Source organism: Carettochelys insculpta, chromosome 17, assembly GCF_033958435.1.
Source record: "Carettochelys insculpta isolate YL-2023 chromosome 17, ASM3395843v1, whole genome shotgun sequence".
Taxonomy (NCBI): Eukaryota; Metazoa; Chordata; order Testudines; family Carettochelyidae; genus Carettochelys; species Carettochelys insculpta.
Window position 1 is genome coordinate 18,986,847 of NC_134153.1, and position 12,984 is coordinate 18,999,830.

At 44.3% G+C, this 12,984-nt stretch overlaps 1 protein-coding gene across 1 annotated transcript in view; it reads left to right on the forward strand.

The window, feature by feature from the left end:
- The first annotated feature begins 262 nt into the window (after nt 1-262).
- The window catches only part of PEDS1 (plasmanylethanolamine desaturase 1), a 34,462-nt gene continuing 21,740 nt past the window's right edge, over nt 263-12,984 (forward strand). The window contains exons 1-2 of the mRNA XM_075011657.1: nt 263-575; nt 10,350-10,469. Coding sequence (XP_074867758.1) covers nt 419-575; nt 10,350-10,469 — 277 coding nt within the window. The 5' untranslated portion in view covers nt 263-418. The remainder of the gene's footprint in view (nt 576-10,349; nt 10,470-12,984) is intronic.

Sequence of the window (12,984 nt, forward strand, 5' to 3'; positions counted from 1 at the left end):
CGCCCCCTTCAATCCGCCGGCGAACCCGCCGGCCACCCCGCCACCCTCTCCATGGCGCGATTCCAGCTGTGCGGCCCCTCCCACTGGCCTGCCCCCGGCGGAGGTTGCGCTCCAGATGCGAAGGCGTCTGCTGCGTTGCCATTGGCTGAGACGTAGCCTCCGCTGTTTTCCATTGGCCGTCGGGCCGTGCCGGGGGGGGGCGGTGATTGGAAGAGCGGCGCTGGGGCGTGGTCGCCTGCTGTCCCCGCCCTTTAGGCCGGCGGCTCCTGGCAGGTTGCTGTTGGTCCCAGCGAGCGTCGAGGCCCTGGGCGGCTTCCCCGGCGCTGGAGCCCTGTTGTCCGGGCTGTAGCCTGACGCCGAGTCGCTGCCTGTGGCCGGGCTCCGTGAGCAGCAGGCGGCGGAGCGGAGAGGCCGGGCTATGACGAGCGGCGGGGCCGAGCGCGCCCGGCTGCAGGCGGAGGGGGCCGGCCAGGAGCTGGAGGCCGTGTCCGCCCAGGAGGAGCCCGAGAACGGCAGCCGGCGCTGGGGAGCCCAGCACGTCGGGGCCCGGGAGCTGGCGGAGCTCTACTCCCCAGGTGGGCGGGGCAGGGATGGTGGCTGCCCTGGGGTTGTGCGGTGCGGTGGGTGGGGCAGTAGCAGGATGGGAGTGTGGGGGTGTGATGTGAGGGACGGAGGGGGATCTGCGGGTAGGCAGGGTGCACTGGGTGAGGGGTTAGGGCAGCGTAGTGGGAGAACGGGCAGTGGTGTGGGGAATGGGGTGTCTCTGCTGCGGGAAATGGGGGGTGTTGAGTGAGGGATGGGGGTGTGGCAGTGGGAGAGCAGATGCTCTGTGCTGGGGGCTATAGAAGGGTTAGAGGGGCTCTGCCCAGAGGGTGCAGGGAAGGCAATCCTCGTCTTTTCCGAATGATGCCTGTGCAGGGAAGCCCCCTCCCCTAGGTTGAGCAGGTGTGGGGGGGGGGGGAATGACAGCCTTACTTGTATCTGCATCCCCAAAATTTAGTGGGGTTGTCTTCTCTCTCAGATCAAGTAGGCAGCTAGGTATGAAGTTGACCTGTTAGTTCCTTAGGTTAGGGCATATCCCTCGCTCTGGTAGAACTTCTTTCAAGATGCTTGCCCAAGGACAGCAGTTTCTCAGTTTGGGACCTGAAGAGGAAATCCCATGGCCTTCATGTCTTTGTAGCCAGAAGGAAATTCAGCTTGAATTGAATCCCATGGGTGTAGGTTGAGATGTAGAAGGAAAACCAGGGCTGGTCTGGGTCCTCCTGTTCTTTGTGGAGCAGCTGATAATTTGAGCCTGAATTTATGTCAGAACTGAGGAGTGTGTCCAAATAGAGGGTGATGCTGAAACCAGGCTACCACTTGTCACTTCTCTTGTAATTCACACCACAGGGTAGTGAAGTATGCTTTAAAGGAGCTAATGCTGGCCAAGTAAAACCACAGGCTAGGGCCTTTGGAGTAGGAAAATTCCAGGGACAGTGAGGCCCGTAATGGAAGAATGCAGAATTGGGGTGAAGCGGGGCATCTGAAAAATCTCTAGCCTAAAGTGAACTTTAGGCTTCTTGTGTATTGCCTGGAAAGGCAAAACATAACCTTCTTGGCTCTAGATAGCAAAGCCTATGTATACCAAGAGAGGCATAGCTAATTTGCCGCAGGCTGCATCCCTGTCTGGCTTAGTTCTCTCTTGTCAGGTTCTTCCCTCTGCAGACTTTGGAAAACCATCCTTTTATTCTTTAACCTACTAAACCACCACTACCCCTCTCCCTCAAGATGTAGACATGGACATTATTGTGAACTTCTCATATCAAATGGCTTTTTTTGTCATCCTTCTTGGGAATATTGTGATACAGCAATGCCCCATGCTTAGTATCTGTGGAAATGTAGCACTTAAAGACTAACAAAATTATTTATTGGGTGATGAGCTTTTGTGGGCCAGATCCACTTCTTCAGGTCCAAGATCTGAAGAAGTGGTCTGTCCTACAAAAGCTCATCACCCAATGAATCATTTTGTTAGTCTTTAAAGTGCTACATTTCTGCTGCTTTGTTTTGTTGAAGTATAGACTAACACGGCTACCTCTCTGTTACTGCTCAGTATCTGTGTTTGGTGAAGTGTGTGTCTTGTGAAAATGCCTGGAATTAATTCATCTGAAGCAGAACTGCAAAAATAAACACTTAATGCAAGGCACTCAATTTTTTTCTGCATGCAGATTAATATTAATTAAAATACCCAGCACTTATATATCCATTTTCAAGCAGATATCATAAAGCACTTAAAAAGATAGCTGGATGTATCTCTATTTTACAGAGGTGTAAAGTCTGGACAAGCAAAATGATTGGCTGTGGAAGCCAGATAGTTAAGGACTGGGCTGGATCCAGGTCCTGTGACTTGCGCCCAGTGTTCTACCCCAGAGAGTGCAGCCTTCCCTGTTGCCTAGTGAGAGAAACTGTTTTTCTTCCCTTGCCCCAGCCTTGCAGTTCAAGTCATGTGTCCAGGCAAAGCAGTACTAACAGAAGTAGTCATGATATTGGCATGTGCAAATGACATACTGCTTTGAGATTGGGGTTGAATATTCTTTTCCGTATGTGCAGCAAAATCTGGAAACGAGTCTTTTTTTTTTTTTTTTTTTTTTTTAAAAAAAACAAAAAAAGCCCTAAAAGTCTATGTAGAAATAACAGTAGAAACTCATCTTAATACCATGGAAGCAGAGGAGTAGGGGTGGGAGGGGGTGTAATATATAACAAACACAGTTTGGGGGGTTTTCTCTTGTTTTGTGGTGGTACATACCAGCACCTTCACATCAATCTTTCCTGATGCTGGGGCTGCTGGCAGAGCTCTGCGTCGCAGCTGGCTCTTGATTAGAGGGTTCTCAGTCCCTGGCCAGGGGTGAGTACCAGCACCTTTTTTAAGGAGAAAAAGTACTGTATATAAAAGAAATATATATATTTGGAATGAAGAGTAGAGAAATTTTTGATGCTTTTTATTATTACCAATGGATTCCTCCTGAGATGAGAGTTTAAATCTGCAGAAAAGGAAAAATGCATATTTCAGCACTTAATGAACCTGTGCCTACTGTTGCTATTGCCAGCAAAACAGCCATAAACGACAGTTCAGCTAAAACAGCTTCGTTCATGGATTTGAGGTGACTAGTAAAAATCAACTTCACACACAGACGGAACATGAATGTCAGTGAATGCATTTAAGCTTCCTAGCCTTTCAGTTTTCTGAATTGTTTATTCCAAGTGACCTACCCAGTTTAACTTGTTTCTTTATATTGGCCATGCCACATGTGTGCTGTAAATTCAGATATGTAATGGTATTTGTCAGACCTTTATTTCAAGTATGCTAACCCAGTCTTTTTCAAACTTTTTTTTATAAAGTACCCCTTTTTCCAAAAAGAAAGTACCCCCAGTACCCACACTTTTCAGGCATACAAATATTGATATGTAATGCATAAGTGTGTGTGTGTGTGTGTGTGTGTGTGTGTGTGTCCCCTCCAGAACCAGGCACCCGCCATCCCTGCTCTCTAACTCAGTGCCGGGACTCACTGAAGCTCCCGCCTCCGCTTCACCCTCCAGGTGCTCGGGTGTTTGTGCAGAGTGGTGATAAGCACTCCTGGCACACCACTCGGAGTAGGAGCCACATTTCATTGCTCAAAGAAATGCATACCCCCCAGACTTATCTTGCATACCTTTAAGGGTACACATATCACAAGTTGAGAAACATGGTGCTAACCTAACTCCACCAGCGAAAGTCTAGGATTTAAAGGAAGGTACCCTATAATTTACCTTTCTGTCTGTCATGATTCATAGGTGAACTTCTCCCCTACTCTGTCTAGTGGTCTGTTTACTTTCTGAAGCATGAGACTGCTACTGTGGCCATCAGCTATACATTAGGGAGAATTGCATATTGTGGATTTTGTAGGGAGTTTTACACCAGTAACTCACTAATGCTAGCAGGAATTAAATTTGTGAGTTCTGATACATTGGAGGTCCAAATCTGAAGCTAGACCAATGATTTTATGGAGGAGTAACAAGAATTCCTAGATACAGCGAAAAGGTCTATACAGAGAAACTACTGGTATAACTATACTGCTATAGTTCCACAAATAGCCATTTTTATTGTCAAATAAAAGTTCCTTTCTCTTGTTACATGATCCTTTTTTAAAACAGGTATTTTGTTGATCTTTTTTGTTTGGCAGCTGTTAAAGTGTTTAATAAATATCAGGTGACGAGTGCTGACCTGCACACTGGCAATTCATTGACCAGTCTGGCCAAGGTTGGGCCCATGTTCTTAGTCTCAGATGTCAATATGAAGGTGGTCTTAATAGAGCCCTACAAGCCTGCATGTTAGGGATACTAACGCACCTTGGGACACACACACAAGTGCCTTGGAGTTTCCTGCATTATCAGCTAATTGCTTCTTGTGGCCCTCTCAAGTTAGCTCTTCTCATCAGGGTGCTGCTTCTCCTGTGCACAATGTGGGTGTTAGTTAACTTTGGGTACATTGGAGGCCTTTTTAGAGCAGACTTCCTTATTTTAACCTTTTACCTGTTTGTTTGAAAACCATTTTTGAGGATGTTCCTTTAAATCTCTCTTGCTCACTTGCTATCCAGCATCCAAGTTAGAGATGTCCACCCTTCTCGGAACAAAATTCTGCCCTGGTCATGTTAGGACAGTGGTTCTCAAACTTTTTTTCTCTTTCACATAGCAAGCCTCTGAGCATGACCTCCAACCCCCACTTTAAAAATGCTTTTCTATATTTAACCTCCATTATAAATGCTGGAGGCAAAGCAGGATTTGGGGTGGAGTTTGACAGCTTGCAGCCCCCCCATGTAACCTTGGCAGTTGAGACCCCCAGTATGAGAACCCCTGGATTAGGAGGTTGGTTTTCCTCTTAAGACTCTGATTCCTGTCCAATTGTATTTCTGATTTATTAAAGTAATGTTTTTTGGGCTTACCATGCTACTCGGCTTATTGGAGATGAGCAAAACACCCTGCTCGCCTTACAGATCCTTGGTCACCATGACTCATTTGTTTCTCTTCTTTCTATGCAAATCAGCAAGGTTTTTTCTAAGGGCACATCTTCACTGAGAAGAGCAGTGCTGCCAAAGTCCATCTTCCACAGTTCAGTTTAGCGCATCTGGTAGAGACGTGCTAAAATGAACCTGTGGGGAACCCCTGAGAGCACTGATATTCCTGCTCCTTTTGAGGAATAAGAGACATCAACAGGAAAAAATGCTGGACTCTGCCTCTACCCTTTCCCCCAAACTCCTGCCCATGCCCTGTTCCATGCTACCTCCTGCCTGAGCATGCCTGTCCCTGTGCCGCCTCCTCCCTTGTGGAGCTTCTTGAATGCTGTGAATCAGCTGTTCATGCAGGGAGCTCTGGAAGGGCATGGGAGGAGTTTGTTCAGTGGGGCCATCAGTGAGCAAGAGATGTAAGGTGGGGTGGGGAGGCAGAGTGCGGGAGCTTGGTGCTTGTGGGTGCTCAGCTTCCACTCACTTTTCGCTGGGGACACTCTAGCTCCAGCATACCCGCGGCATGGACACCTATGGGTATTCAATGTAAATTGCCATAGTTTGCACTGATGAGCTGTCTTCTACGCTCCAGAAAGTATCCCTTTCTGATGGTTGATATCTGCAACAGGTACATATGAACTGGTGCTGAATATGATTTCACTGTAAAAGTAGTCCGTAGCTAACTGTGTTCAGTACCTTTTCTGGTAAGTGTTTATAGCTGGTAACTATTGCTTGAGAAGTGCTTACAATGAAGCTGTTCATCCCCACTTCAACTTTGTCACAGCTGACTCTTGTCAGATTTGAGAGAATTGCAAGGGTAGGTGAGATCTGAAGGGGATTGATTGAGACTTCACACATCTACCAGAATATTTCTGACTAGTAATCACATCAGTGCTTACTGGGCATTGTAAAAGACTGTGTAAATTAATCTTTTTTTTTTTTTGTTTGTTTGTTTGTTTGTCTGGGAAAGCAGAGTTATACCAGGTTGTGTCTTGCTCTTCTAGGTTTGATTAGCCAGTAGCGAATGTTTTCTAGCTCTGATCTCAGTCCAGAAAGGTAGTAATTTGCAGACAATGTTATCCTGAAATATCTGCTTCCTCCTCATAAGGAAAAGCAATGAGCATTTGTTGACATGGGAAGAACTGTAGCAAGATTCAGCTGAAATCACTGGTTGTTCAACCTCACTGTCTTCACAAGTGTCCAGGTGTTTGAGTTTCTTGTCATAGATGTATGCCCTGTTATTTCACAGCGAGAGAGCTGTGTTTAGTCTGTACTGTATCAAAACAAAACTGCAGTCATGTAGCACTTTAAAGACTAACAAAATAATTTATTTGGTGACGAGTTTCATGGGACAGACGCACTTCTTTTTCTTTTTTGTGCTGTTATTTCACTGTACAGTAGAACCTCAGAGTGACCAACACTTGGGAGTAAAGGTTGGTCATAACTTTGAAATGTTTTAAATTCTGAACAAAACATTATGGAGGTTCCCACCCCAAAAAACAATTTATAACAAAACATTGACTTAATACAGCTTCTAAACTTTACTATGCAGACCACTTTACTACTCTTTATTTTTATTTACATTTAACAGTCCTGTATTTTTCTCTTTATCTCCCTGACCTTGCTCCTGCCTAATTGGGTACTTCCAGTTCCAAATGAGAAGTGTGGTTAACTGGTCATAACTCTGGGGATTATAACTCTGAGGTTCTTCTATATTCAAGGCTCTGCATGCAACTGGGAGTCAAGATTCTTGGGTTCTGTTTGCAGTCCTGTCACAGACCCACCTTGGTTAAATAAGCGGACCTGTCTGTGTGTCTGTTTAGCACTGAATATCATGCTTCACAGGCATTCTCTGTGGGTGGGGAAAAAGGGTTCTTAATTTGAGTTGGTGAACATGGGGTAAAACTTTGTCAAGGTCAGGCAACTTCTGCTTTTCACACAAGTTTACAGGCTGAGTTAAATGCTGTTGGGAAGACTCAACTTTAATATTTCTAACTAACTTATGTGAAAATAATTTCTCTTGGCTTAATTCAAGTTAAGTGCATGTTAGGTGTTTGTTTGTTTGTTTGTTTTTTTCTTCTTCTCCCCCCGCCCCTCCCGTAAAGATGAGGCCATAAAGGTTTGGCTGGTTAATGCCTAAAGATCTTTGAGAACTACATATGAAAGAAACAGAGAGAGAGCCATGCTAGTCTATATACTATCAAAACAAAAAAGCACTCCCGTAGCATTTAAAACAAAAAAGCAGTCAACTAGCACTTTAAAAACTAACAACATAACTTATTAGGTGATGAGCTTTCGTGGGACAGACCCACTTCTTCAGATCATAGCTATACCAGAACAGACTTAATGTTTAAGGCACAGAGAACCAAAAATAGTGATCAAAGTTGACAAATTAGAAAAAAAAGATCAAGGTGAGCAAATCAGAGTAGAGGGGCAGAAGCAGGGGAGTCAAGAATTAGATTAAGCCAAGTATGCAAAAGAGCCCCTATAATGACTCAAAAAATTGCCATCCGCGTTCAAACCATGTGCTAATATTTCAAATTTGGATATAAAAGAGTTTAGCCACCTCTCTTTCCAAAGTGTTATGAAAATTCCTCTATAGCAAGACACAAAATTTCAGGTCATTAACAGAATGGCCCACTCCATTAAAGTGGTGGCTGACTGGCTTGTGGGTTAGGAGTGTTTTTTATGTCTGTTTTATGCCCATTAATTCTTTGTGTAAGAGTTTGAAGTCTGTCCAATATACAAAGCATCTGGACATTGTTGGCACATGATGGCATATGATGTTAGTTGAAGAACATGAGAAAGTGCCCATGATTCTGTGAATAACTTGGTTAGGTCCAGTATCAGAGGGGTAGCCGTGTTAGTCTGGATCTGTAGCAGCAACGAAGGGTCCTGTGGCACCTTATAGACTAACAGAAAAGTTTAGAGCATGAGCTTTCGTGAGTTAACTCACTTCTTCAGATGCTGGTCCTGGAAATCTGCAAGGCCAGGTATAAATAGGCCAGAGCAAGGCTGGGGATAACGAGGTTAGCTCAGGGAGGCAGGCTGAGTTGTATTGTCATCAGTAGATCTGGAGGTGTGAACTCCAAGAGAGGGGAAGCTGCTTTTGTATTTAGCCAGCCATTCACAGTCTTTGTTTAATCCTGAGCTGAGGGTATTGAATTTGCAGATGAATTGTAGCTCAGCAATTTCTCTTTGGAGTCTGTTCTTGAAATTTCTTTGCTGCAGGATAGCTACTTTTAAATCTGCTACTGTGTGTCCTGGGAGATTGAAGTGCTCTCCTATGGGTTTTTGTATATTGCCATTTCTGATGTCTGATTTGTGTGCATTTATTCTTTTACATAGAGACTGTCCAGTTTGTCCGATGTATATGGCAGAGGGGCATTGCTGGCACACGATGGCATAGATTACATTGGTAGATGTGCAGCTGAATGAGCCCACGATGGTGTGGCTGATCCAGTTAGGTCCTGTAATGATGTTGCTGGTGTGTATAATGACTGTAGGTAATGACCAGTGGTGTTCTGTTCTTGGATTTTTTGGGCCGATCTTGGAGTAGTTGGTCTCTGGGTATTCATCTGGCCCTGTCAATTTGTGAGGGTTTTTTTTTTGTTTGTTTGTTTGTTTTTTGTTTTTGTTTTTGTTTTTTTCTCCTGGTGGGTAGTTCAGGTTTATGAATATTTGGCAAAGATCTTGTAGTTTTCAGTCTGTCAGTAGGATCAGAGCAAATGGGATTGTACCTAAGGGCTTGACTGAAAACAATGGATCTAGTTGTGTGTGCAGGATGGAAGCTAGAAGCGTGTAGGTAAGTATAGCGATCAGTGGGTTTCTGGTAGAGTGTGGTACCAATCAGGCCATCCTTGATTTGTACTGTAGTGTCCAGGAAATACGCCTCAATTATTCCACATGAGATACAAGTTGATGGCAGGGTCCAGATTGCTAAAGTCTCTGTGGAATTCTTCTAGAGTCTCTACCATGGGTCCAAATCATAAAGATGTCATCAATGTATCTTAAGTAGAGGAGGGGTAATAGGGGACAAAAGCTGAGGAATCGTTGTTCCAGGTCAACCATAAATATATTAGCACATTGTGGGGCCATGCAGGTGTCCATAGCAGTGCCACTAATCTGGAGATACAAATTGTCCCCAAATTGGAAATAATTGTGGGTGAGAACAAAGTTACAAAGGTCAGACACCAGATTGGCTGTGGTGACATCAGGGATGGTATTCCTGATCGCTTGTAATCTGTCTTCATGTGGAATATTAGTGTACGGAGCCTCTACATCCATGGTGGCTTTGGAAAGAGAGGCTGCTGAACTCTGTTTGTTTTTATATTCAAATTCAACACATTAGCACGTGGTTTGAACTAGGATGGGAATTTTTTTAGGTCATTATAGGGGCTCTTTTGCATACTTGGCTTAATCTAACTCTTGACACACATACCCCCTTCTGCCCGTCTACTCTCTGATTTGCTCACCTTGATAATATTTTTCTGATTTGTCAACCTTAATTACCATTTTTGATTCTCTGTGCCTTAAATATTGAGTTTGTTCTGATCTGGCTATGGTCTGAAGAAGTGGGTCTGTCCCACGAAAGCTCACCACCTAATCAATTATTTTGTTAGTCTTTAAAGTGCTATTGAACTGCTTTTTTTGCTCTCACATATGAAAGAGGTTGTGAAAGCAATTCTGATAGGGTCAGAGGAATACCAGAGAACACATTTCCCTGTTCATTTGCATATTGTTTGAAGATGTTGAATGAAACATATAAAAAACCACTTTCTGTTCATTTCCAAAATATAATAGAAGCTTGCTTTTCATGACCACTTTTCAAATAGCCTGTGTACTTGGATATGGGAGACAAAGGGTATGTCAGCCATTCTGAGACTCCCAAGACTGAAAGTTAGAAGCCTAGCAAAGGAATCAGCATTTTGAAGCTGAAATTTCCCCTGCTGGCAACAGTGAAAATGTGTCATTAGCAATGAAGTGATGTGCTGCTTCCTGTTGCTGCATAGAAAAGGAGTGGCAGCTAGAAGAGCAAGGCCAAAGCTGGGGGACACAAGTGAACACGGCAAGGAAGAAACTGAAAACTACGTGGAAAGATGGTTTTTTCTGTCCTTGATATTTTCTCTTTTTAACTAATGGCGCATAGAGTGTATCTGGCATGAGACAAAATGACTGTTCCCACCACTAAGTAAATTCCTGCCTCATCATTTCTGAACAACATGAAAGGAGAGAAACTGAGCAAATATAGGCAATAGACTACCATAGTACCTTGGCTTTTAAAACCAGCTGTTTTAGATATTACTGTTAATGTGCCCACTTTTTATTCAACAGGGAAAAGACTGCAAGAATGGATCTGTGTCATCTTATGCTTCTGTCTGATCACTTTCAATTTCTACAATCTCCTCTCCTACTTGAGCCTGGACCATACTCTGTCTGTCATTGTTGGGATATGTAAGTAGAAGCCATTCACAAGTCAGTAATTGAATTGTACCAATATAAGTGGTCCTCTTTCCCTGGTCACTGAAGTGCATTTTGTGAAGTTGGAAGTAGGCACATGATTATAAGCCTTTGTTCAGATGCTTGTCTCATGATTCGAGGAGATGGATGAGTATCTTCAGCTAATTATTCAGTGTAATATGCAACTTAACATTGAGGTTCATTACTGCTCTGGCTGTCATTCCATCTATTTATAGGCTCTTGTAGATAAAACTGACTTTGTCTTGCAGACTGATGCTCACCTGTGAGAGCCGTTCATCAGTGAATCTCAACGAAATTTACAAAGGAAGTCATGAGGATCACTAATTATTATATTTTTCCCCGGTTGTTTTTAAATTCCTTTTGTAATAGCTGTTTACCTTTTTGAACAATTTTCATGTAACTGAGTTAGGAAAAATTATTAGGGATAATTATTCATTTAATACCTGCTATGGAAAGTTCTATAGGATTGCACTATAAAGGCAGATAGTGTACACTTTGGGCTTTTGGTGATGTACATTCTTCCTTAGTTTCTGAGACCATATTACAGTTGTGGAAATAAGACTCAGAAGTTTCAGAATATGAGACCTGACCTTCACCTTCAAAATATTGATTCTGTCATTTAAATGAGGTAGCAGAAAAGGCTTGTTTTATCTCTATGTTGTAAGTAATCCATAAAGAAGTGACTTTTGATCTGTTATTAGTCTGCTGGGCTGGAAACCCATAATGCAAATTGGAAAGATAAAGTAAACTGCCAGACAAAATCTGGTTTATCTGATCTGGACTGTTTATTTTACCAGTTTGCTTTTACAGGTTTGCAGATTGCTGGAGATGGTGTGTTCACTTTGCCTCTTCAGGAAGAGGTTGGAAGCTGCCTGGATGGCTTCTGTAGAAGGGTGCTCTTGCTTGAAGGAGTGAAAATAGCACTGCATAGCTAGCTCCAACTCTGTTCACTTGTCCCTTCAGTGAAATCGGGGGGAAAATGTTGAGAGAGGAGGCTTGTGGCTTAAGCATTGTTGTGGGGTGCTCAAGGTACATGTAGACCCCGATGGGCCACATGTGGCCTATCACTGTTGTATTGATTTCAACAAAACTAAGTCAAAGGCTGTTCTGTTGATAGACTGGGGTTCCTTGTAGCAAGTTGCATATTTAACCATTTGAAATGCTGTCCAATCTACAAAAGGCAAAAAATATCCCCAAGGATGTCAGCATTCTAGTGGAATCATGGTGCTTCCAAAGAACACCATTAGTTGTCCGCTGTGGGAAAACTACAGGATTACACTATAGAGGCAAATAGTGTAATTCAGTGTCGTACAAGCTGCACCTCCCTTGTCAGGTCCCGACCCTGACGGACAAGTCCTGACCAAGAGAATTTGCTGGATGAGGGGAGATCCAGGGCTTCTGCCCCCAGAAAACCCTGTGCTCCTGGGGCTTCTGCAGCTCCAGCCCCTGCCTCCTAGCTGCTGCAGGGCAGCCAGGGCTCTGGTTCCAGCTCCTGGCCCATGGGGCAGGCAAGGGGCTCCTGCACCGAACACAGTCCACCCTGCTGCTCTCTTGTCCTCTAACATCTGTGGTTCTGCCAGACCATGGATGTTATCAGATGAGAGTGCACTGGATTTCAGAGGTGCAGCCTATACAGAGAGTCATAGTGGCAATCGGCAGAAAAAGTGTTAGAGAGTATGCCCTTGTGTAGTACTTGTCTTATACTCTGCATTCTCCTAACTGTCTGACAAATTATAGGTTAAATACTAGTTTCTCCACAAAGTGTGGTGCTAACAATTGTCCCAGAAAGATTAACCTTCTGCCCCCTCTAATGTATGTGACTTTTGTACCATGTACTAGGGGTGGGATGGGAGGGAAAAACATAAACATGGGTTTTAGAGAAACTGCTTTATTAATTTAATAGCAATGAGAACATACTTGAAGATAGACCCTTCAGCCGGGGATGGGAAACCACAGATCGTGAGTTGACCACATGTGTGGCCCTGCTTCACCTCCATGGACCACAGTAGCAACCTGTGACCCGCTCCACCCCATTTGCCCCTCCTTCCCCACATGGCTCTCGCACACTGGGGCACTGGAGGCCTGCACTTAAGTGCTCCACCCCTTCCCTCTCAGAGCTGGAATGCCGTGAATCAGCTGTACACACCTCTCCATTCCTCCAAAAGGGCTGGAAGGGCAGGAGGAGGCATAGGAAGTGCTGGGGCTCTGTTGCCCTGGCACACGAGATTTGGGGGGAGGGAGGTAAACAGGGGGTCCATGGGCCACAGGTAGAGCCCCAACGGGCCTCATGTTACCTGCAGGTTGCCCACCACTGCCCTAAACTCTTCTCAGCCAGTGAATTGGCTGCTTCTATGCTTGTCCTCTGAGGAGGAGCTCTGAATAAGTGTTATGTGAGGGCTACATTACAAATTGGTGCTTTTGAGTAGTGGATGGAAATTTGAATCCACGTTCAATGTGAGCAATGTTGCTTATTAGAGTATACCAAGCA